Source organism: Lactuca serriola, chromosome 7 (genome assembly GCF_051521515.1).
Source record: "Lactuca serriola cultivar US96UC23 chromosome 7, Lser_US96UC23_V15, whole genome shotgun sequence".
NCBI lineage: Eukaryota > Viridiplantae > Streptophyta > Magnoliopsida > Asterales > Asteraceae > Lactuca > Lactuca serriola.
Genome location: NC_136414.1, coordinates 204,171,970 through 204,180,955, shown reverse-complemented (window position 1 = coordinate 204,180,955; position 8,986 = coordinate 204,171,970). Strand labels below are relative to the sequence as shown.

The 8,986-nt window shown below is 32.0% G+C and overlaps 1 protein-coding gene across 2 annotated transcripts; it reads right to left on the bottom strand.

The window, feature by feature from the left end:
* Positions 1–5,191: 5,191 nt before the first annotated feature.
* LOC145061861 (uncharacterized) lies at positions 5,192–7,128 on the bottom strand. 2 transcript variants are annotated; one of them, XM_079009440.1, is made up of 8 exons: positions 6,779–7,128; positions 6,628–6,694; positions 6,495–6,541; positions 6,335–6,422; positions 6,110–6,243; positions 5,940–6,038; positions 5,747–5,870; positions 5,192–5,564 (listed from the first exon to the last, which is right to left on the bottom strand). In XM_079009440.1, the coding sequence occupies exons 1-7, from the start codon at positions 6,998–7,000 to the stop codon at positions 5,796–5,798; spliced, it is 732 nt and encodes a 243-aa protein (XP_078865566.1). In that variant the 5' UTR covers positions 7,001–7,128; the 3' UTR covers positions 5,192–5,564; positions 5,747–5,795. The 2 variants fall into 2 exon arrangements, with proteins under 2 accessions (XP_078865566.1, XP_078865565.1); XM_079009439.1 differs by having other exon boundaries at positions 5,192–5,870; positions 6,779–7,127.
* Positions 7,129–8,986: the final 1,858 nt, after the last annotated feature.

The window sequence follows — 8,986 nt, the reverse complement described above, 5'->3', positions numbered from 1 at the left end:
GTTACTATGCTACCCCTTTAATCCATATACGTAATTTCTTTTAGAGATCAAGATTTGTAATCTTTTGTGAATTATGAACTTATATGACTGTTAAAATGACTTTTTTAAGATAGAATTAGTATTAAGTATTAAGTAACAAATATAATTAATAACAAGTTATTTTACAGGTATTTCTCATTATTAGCATAAAATCTACTTCTATCTTGTGATTAGGCATAATCAGATTTGCAATTGCATTAAACCCTTCTGATTTCACCAATATTTCTTGATTTTTATAAAAAAAATGAAGGCATCAGTGGAGTACAATTCATAGGTTTTGAAGCAATATATTGAAGAATTGTATTGGGGCTCTGGTAAACGTGTGATGTTGCTTGGTCGTAGCAAGGCTGTTGTGGATGTTGCAACTACATTATCACATTATTGGTGTGATCTTAAAGATAAAGTTGCAGGATTGGCGCTTGTGCAGAGTGTTTATGGTGGAACCCCAATTGCATCTCATATCATGCGTGAAAGCGAAATTGTTGATAAAGAAACTAGAAGAATCATGGAACTCATAGTCTGCAGGATCATCAAGATAAATCTTACTTTTTTTTACTTTACATGAGGAAATGACCATTTTACCCACCGTTTTTTTCATACGGGGACATAAAGTCATATGCTAGGTGTTCTATTTATTTTCTCTTTTCCCAATTTTCTCATTCGTCAGTTTTTTAACTTTTTTTTTATTTACAGATTCTTGGATCTACTGTATAGTTTTCTTGATGGTGCTATCGACGGTGCAAAATATGAAGATGAATGTCGGACAGTTCTTGGCACGTGGTTGTTTCTCGTCTTCACATTAGACAAACTGATAGACAAGCTTACAAAATTCGTAACATACTTTTTTTTTTTACAAAATAAATTTGTATTTTCAAATCTACCCTTGGAGCTATAAATTGACAATGCCTTTGACAGCTGTCGGCTATTGCAACGGATGAGGTTAATAAGAAGTTTCTTCATCTTTATGCGTATGAAAATTTGAGAAAAGACAAGGCTTTCATATAGTCAATGAGCTTGAGTTCAGGATAGCCGCCTTTACATATAAGGTTAATAAATTACATATTACCCTTTTATCATCATTATAAACGGATTGATACTAATACTGTGAAAAATTACCGATATCCAAACATGTTAAAACAATTCAAGTAAAGTATTTACTATGTGAAATGTGTCAACTTTAATGGGACATACATGGGTATTTTTAACATTTGGGCATGGTGTTTGTGAGAGATGTATTATGTTATGGGTACACTAATCATAAGAAATTATAATTTATTTTGTTTGTATGATTTCTTTCAGGAAAGTCGAACACTTTTGTTCTTGGACCAGGTGCTTGAGAAGATTTGTAATTCTACTTGCATATATGATCAAGTATTGTGATACTGCCCATACTCGTAGATCAAGGTAATTTCTTAATCTTTTTATTAAATTTACATATTTAAAAAATATTTTTTCATGAATTTTAATGTTCCTCAAAAGGCAACTCATATTTATGTTTGTTTATCTCTACACTTAGGACTATTAAATGCAAGAATGGATCAAAAAAGCAGAATCAAAAAAGAAAAAAAAAAAAAACCCAAAATCCCATACGATTTAAGGGTGTGTGTTTAAGTGAAGTTTCCAAGGTAAACAACATTTCCCTTTTGAAACATGTTGACACGGTGATCTTGATTATCTTCTCATTGAAGACCAAAAACAACATTATACATTCCTATAATTATATATTAAAAATGAATTTTAACTTATCCTTTCATAACAATTATAATATGCTTTCTTATTTATAATTATAATATGCTTTCTTATTTACTACACCTTGAAATAATGAAAAAAAAAAAAAAAAAAAAAAAACACGGCGCCAAAAGCGCAACTAATTCCATCTAGTTTATATAAATAGATAAATATTGTAACATTTATTTCTGAAAACGTAACTAAACCAAAAAAAAAAATTACAAATTGATTGAAAACCAAATCATGCAACTCTTATCCCTTAGATCTCTTTGGTGACACCAACACATGAGTTCGGTTATAATGTCATCAAAATAGCCAAATCTTTCCGATCTACGATAATTAAAATTAATGTAAAAGTAACAAAATTAAAGACATAAAATTATAAAAGCCTCAACTTTTTTTTACCAAATAGTCAGTCTCTTTATCCCAAGAAAATGTCCTCCACAAAATCAACTTCCCACCAAAGTATATTGCTAAATGCAAAATGTGTACAAATTATCTAATATCTCAAAGTAGTACCCAAACAATATTTGTAAAAAAGAACCATCAAACAATTTTGTTGTAATCGACTTTTTTTAAGAAGAAGATAATTTTTTTAATCATAAAACCCATAAACCAAATAATGATGGATTTTCCTACACTTTTCTGTTATTCAAAACATCAATCTTTCACAACCAAACTTTTTGGACAAACATGACCTTGAAAATCAATCTTTTCACAACCAAACCCAAACTATTCAATAAATCATCATTGTGTGAGTTAGACTCGAAAAAAATCATGATAAAATTTGAAATCTTGTCTCTAATCGTGTGTTACAAACTCAAGAATTTTAAGTAACCACACAAAGGAAGGTGAAGATGGAGACCCTCTTAGAATACTATTAATAATAACCAAAAAAGTTAAAAAAAAACGTTATGTTTAGTTCTATGGCCATGATCATAGTGAAATTATTATAATGTATATTTGGACTGCCATATAGACTTAAGTAGGAACAAAAAACAGGATAATATTGAGAAAATAAAAACATTATTATATGAGTTGTTTGTTCCTACCTAGCATGTGATCAAATTATTATTAGATGACTATGAAACCTTCCAAGCTAGTCTCCTCCAGACCTGTTGAATATGCATTTGAAACAATTTTTAGAAGGTGTATAGGTTAAGGACAAATTATTACATAAGAAATTAAAAAGATAGAAAGAGTTAAAAGTTAATATACCACACGTAATTGTAACAAAAGCTTGTGAACAAAACCCGAATATGCAAGAAATAACAACAAATATATGCAAAGCAAAGAAACAAACATGTTTTCCTCTTCTGGTGCAAATTTCTCATATTTAAAAGGCCTGACTGTAAATTAGTGATATTTAAGAAAATTACCAACCACCATCAAGGTTGTCGACACAAATGAAACATCACAAGAGCTACCCGATTATTGTTTTTTTAGAATATATATCACTTTCATTTCTATGATACTATCATTCCCTTGGTTAGCTTGACATAATTGATTAACATGTACAGAAATATAAACAATAGACTTCACTAACCTCCATTAGCCATAAAAAAGACATGAACATAGCTCTTAGGCTTGTTCAAACCATTGGGTGCGCGCCTTGGACTCCCCTTCATCCCGCATCTTCAAAAACATTTAAAATATAAATTTTAAGTTATTAAAATTGATAAAAAAAAAAAAAAAAAAACAACAACAAAAAATTAAACCATCAAAATTACTCAAAGAAAATAATATATACCTCATGAGAAATAAGAAATGTAAACATTCACTGACCATTGGAACAACTAATGAAAGAATAGTCCCTCCAAACATAATATAGATAGATACACACAAAAATTTGTACAAAAGTCGAAAAAAAAATGACATGACAAAAAACATGAAGAAAAATCAAAATTAAGATCAAGAGTGAGGTTTAGGGCTTGAAATCGATGCTTAACTTTAATATATACTGGTGTGGTTGTGTGATGGTGGCACGATTTAGGTTTTCCAGATCATGAGAAAGGGATTACGGAAAACAACACTCCCTCCGTCCCAAAATAATAGTCTATCTTTCCTATTTGGTTTGTCCCAAAATAATAGTCCACTTCTAAAAATAAATAACATTTTTATCAAAATACCCCCTCATTATGACTTAACCAACTAAACATTAAATGCAAAGTAAAGACAAAATTGTCATTTTATTATATAAAATTAGCGGTAATTAATATTTTTTTTAATGTGTACGTTTTTTGTCTGTAGACAATAATATTGGGATAGAGGGAGTATTTATGAAGGTCAATATTGGGTGAGGGAAGAACCGTTGGTCGAAACACATTGAGCTTGACAACACTTTGTTCAAGACAAAGTTGTCATTGGTCATGTTCTTGTTTTCCGTGTCGTATGCATATATCTTTACTAAAGGGCTTCCACCATCACAGAGACAGAGTTTACCAAGTTCCATACCAATTTGAGTTTTCAGAAAAAGTGCGGGACATATTAGATTGTATATGTATAGGGCCACTTGTACTTTGTATCTATTGTATATCTCAGCCCAAGGCCTTACACAGAATATACGTCTATACAAATTCATCAATAAAAATGAGATCGTTCATGGGAAAATATTCTCCAAAGACATTTTCAAATACTTAAAACTATTAAGTGAGATTGATTGATTGATTAATTGTGATTAATTAGGGGATGGAGATTAAAGAACACTAGACAACAATAATGTTACTGGGTGGGTCATGGTTAGGGTGAGACCGAGGAGAAACAAATTATTTTCCTTAACAATCTTGCGATCCTAATCCTAGCAAAGCTACCTATCCTTTTATATTTGGAATAATTGTTTTTCTTCAAGATCATGTCCATTTTTGTTTATAAGGAAAAAAAATCCAAGTAAATCGGATTTATATCTTACATATGTTGCAGAAAAGGAAGTTGTATCAACTTCTAGAATAGAAACTAAATAATTAAAGATATGTGATGATATCGTCTTAAATCTATTAATACACACATCCTCTTCCCCTTTTGCATTCACGGTTCTAAAAAATAAAAATATATGGTGTTCATATCGTTCATGACATCCAAGAAGTCCAAAAATGAAGAATACCCAGCATTCACGGTTCGTTCCTTCTAAAATATATCCAAGTGTCACCCTCTGTGTGTGTGTGTATAGCCAACGATATATAATATACATGATCATGTAATCTGTTTGTTCCTGTTATTGCATGCAGAACTTCAACATTAAAGTAGACGTTGAAGGTTCATGGACCAAGGCAGTGAAAAATGTATTGAACAGTGTTCAAGGTAATGTATTGTACGTTGGTTTCTACTCATTCAGTTAATTAGTAATTAACCAATCATTTTATGTTTTTCTCCTTAAAGATTGTTGGTTGATAGTTTGTTGTTAATTAAGGGGTGACTAATTTCAGAATGGAGAACAACGGAAAGGTGAATATTTCGGGATACATCAATCCAACCCTACTTCTAAAATGTCTGGAGAAAGCAGGAAAAACAGCAGAGATAGTACATTGGGAATATGGAGAATGTTCAAGCAACTTGTTTGAAAAGACAGAATCACCCTTGCCCTTGCCCCCGATTAATAATAATGGGTATGGGTATTATGGGTATCCCCCCAATTATAATTATAATTATAGAAGGAGGAGGAACTACGCCTTCAACCATCTGGAATGTGCAGGGAATGCTTCCGAGTGTTGTGGACATCATATACAAAACCCAATAACTCCCATTAAATCTACTTCTTCCCAAACTCAGTTCCAAAAGCTTGCATCTGGTCACCCCCCATGCTGCAGTTTGATGTGAAGAATTTCTTCAAAATAATTAAGTTGTAGGTTTCTGTACTAGTGTTTGAATCTGACTATGGTCTGGTTATATTTTTTTTACCCAGATTTTTCATTTTCATTTTCAATTGAATTAATTAATATAAGGTTGAGTATTTTAGTAACATGTTTATGGTGACTTATCTTACAACATATGTATGTATGTAGTAATAACCAAACCAAACCAATTCAGCTCTGCTACTGTTTCTTGGCGTACTCCCTTGGTCCAAAAATGGTAGATCCAATCCTTACATTTGTGCTTCCCATTTCAATCTGCAAGTATATAATTCATAAATCAACTTGTTCCAATCAGACCTCACAATTTTTTAAACTTAAACTCACCGCTAGTTCAAAGTCCCCAGACATGCCCATTGACAGCTCACACTGCTTTTCTACCATTCCAAGTTCCTTGCAGATCTCACTTCGGCACCTTGATAGCGTCTATACCATCCATCCAGATCACACATACAATTTACTAAACTATATACCTACATAAATAAACAAGATTTTACCTTGAAATTCTCTGGAGTCGATGTATAATCTGGCATTCCAATAGTCATTAACCCAGAAAACACCAGATTTGGGCAACTAAGCTTAACATGCTTCACAAGATCTACACAGCTTGAAGGTTCAATCCCAGATTTTGCTGACAATAAATTAATGGTTACTTACAATCAGCCCATGTATATGATTTTGTCTTAAAAACTAAAAAGGAATCATGATGCTTGTTCACTTACATGCCTCTCCACTCGTATTTACTTGGACCATAACTGCCAAAGGTTTTCTTCCAATGCTTGAAACTGCACGATCAAGGTGATTTGCAATCTGTGAATCCAAAATCCATGTCAACACATTCGTCATTCTGTTATTCATTCTATCGATTAGGAGTTAGGTTACCTTCTCGTTATCTACACCCTGCACCATCGATAGATTTGGAACAGCAGCTGGATACAAGATAAACAACATCATTTATATATATTCATCTTATTAATTTAAGAATAGCCCCATTCTATGATGGTGGATCCGTTACCGAGTAGGGATTTTGCTTTATTGCTCTGTAAATGTCCAATAAAATGCCAGTCGATATCCTTTGGAAGCTGCATGAATTAATCGATTTCTTCAACGCCAATAGGCTTTAGATAATCGATTCGGTATAAATGAACTGAGAGACAAAATAGTACCTGAGGAGCCTTTTCGATGAATTCTTGGACATAGTTTTCCCCAAAACAACGGTGTCCTGCATCGTAGACTTGGCGGATGAGAGAGATAGGTTTAGTCTTGCTCACTGCCACCACCCGCACATCATCGGCATGGCGACCAGATCTCTCCGCCGCATGCCGGACACGGTGAAGAACCGATCGCAGAGCCGTCACCGCTGCAGACTCCACAGCCTGAGCAGCCATTCTGGATGATGCCTCTCTCTGGTGTTATAGTTTCGGTTTCGGTTTCTGTTTCTGTTTCTGTTGTTGATCCTACTCATGGATGAGAATTGGGTCCTCCGGTTTATACAAAACCACTGAAAGTGTGAGGTTGTCATTCCAACATGTTGACGACACCATCACCATATGAGAGACAGAGAGCGCCCAAAACGAGCATTGGGTGTGAACGCAGTTATAAAATTAAATAAATTTTTATAATAAAAATTCAAAATTATTAATCAATTATTTTAAATAAAATTTTATTTCAAATATATTTTTTTAATAACATAAAATTATAATAATTGATTTAAATAAATAAGTAAAGTTATATCATATTATAATCTGTATTAATTTAATTTAATGTTATTAATTTAATATAATTAAAGTGAAAAAAATTTAAAATTTAATATAATTAGGATGGAAAATCTAAATTTTGAATTTTGAAATGGATAATTAATATGTTGACAAGTGGCATGATGAGGGACATATAATTTTAATGAGGAGTTCTAATATAATGACACTTGTCAATAGAATGTTAAACTTATTCTTTTATTAAAATAGAAAGATTTTAGTTTTTATCATGTTTTAATTTCCCCGAAAGGTGAGGTGGACGGATGTAAAACCCGCAAATTAGACTCCAAAAATTGACATTTCGTTAATGGAGGTGCATTAGGACATCATATAAGTGAACCAGATGCTAAAGCATACTAATTGATGATGATTTAAGCTAAAATATTTTTAAGTAAAATTTAACAATAAGATGATATTTTGAGTACATTGCTATTATAGCAGTTTACCCTTGTCTCTTAGGTTAGTGGGTGTGGACTCGACAACGAACACGGTGACATCGACGAATACCAAGCCGAGGCCTCGGCATGCCGAGCTCGGCTCGGCAACTCAGCGATGGTTCACCGATGAAAGATTTTTTTTTACTCATTAATTACTCAAACCTCTTTTTTAAAATTTATCTTATTTCCAAAAAATACCTAATTTCAAAAATATAACCATTTTTTTTCAAAATTTTAAATTTTAAACTCTCAATCTTCAACTATAAATATCTTCATCATTATTCACTCTTTACCCCATTCAAATCTCATTAATTTTATTCTCTTAATTTTCTTATTTTTTTCATCATTTTCTACACGTCATCGCTAAAAATGACTATTGTTTGGTCGACTGAAGAAAATATTTTACTCGCTCGTTCATGGATTGATGTAGCAGAAGATTCACAGCACAATGACAACCCTTCGACTACCTTTTGGAGTAGAGTCGCCGACATATACAACCGTCAAGCCCTTCAACCTTGAAGAAAAGATCTACTCTACGTCAAATGGTGAAACACACACGCACTTGCAACTTGGTTTACCATTGGGTTTCATAAGGTGATGCATGATGCCGAAAATGGTGAAAATGAAAATACTTTGCTAGAGAATGCTTTTGAGGCTTACCGTGTTGAAAATGACAAAGATTTCAAACTTGTTGATTTTTGGAAAATTGTGAGGCAGAGCCCAAAATGACGTCAAATTTGAAGTCTTTATCTTCTAATTTTTAGTGGGTTGTGTGTTTGAATTTCTAGTGTGATTTTTTTGAATTTCTAGTGGTCTTGTGATATTTTTAATATCTATGTTTTTTTTATTTCTATGTTTTTTTTTAATTTCTATGTTTTTTCAATGGAATTTATGTTTTTTAAAAAAATAATATGTTTGCAATATTTATTTTCTAAATTAATTAATATATATATATATATATATATATATATATATATATATATATATATATTTAACATGACAAATGTGGCAACTCACCTCATGCAAATGACAAGTTTTGACAAAAATATGACAAAAATGATGTGACGTCAACGTAGACCGTGGCAAGTGTGACACTACATCTACTAGCCTAAATGTAGCATCCCAAAAATCAAGGATAAAATTTTCATTTTTATTATAATCAGAACATAGATGCAACTTGATC

Coding starts and splice junctions, on each gene's coding strand:
- LOC145061861 (XM_079009440.1), bottom strand. CDS start 7,000: ATGGCTGCTCAGGCTGTGGAGTCTGCAGCGGTGACGGCTCTGCGATCG. Junction 6,039..6,109: donor CGACTCCAGAGAATTTCAAG/GTAAAATCTTGT, acceptor TGGATGGTATAG/ACGCTATCAAGGTGCCGAAG. Junction 5,871..5,939: donor CTGGGGACTTTGAACTAGCG/GTGAGTTTAAGT, acceptor ATATACTTGCAG/ATTGAAATGGGAAGCACAAA.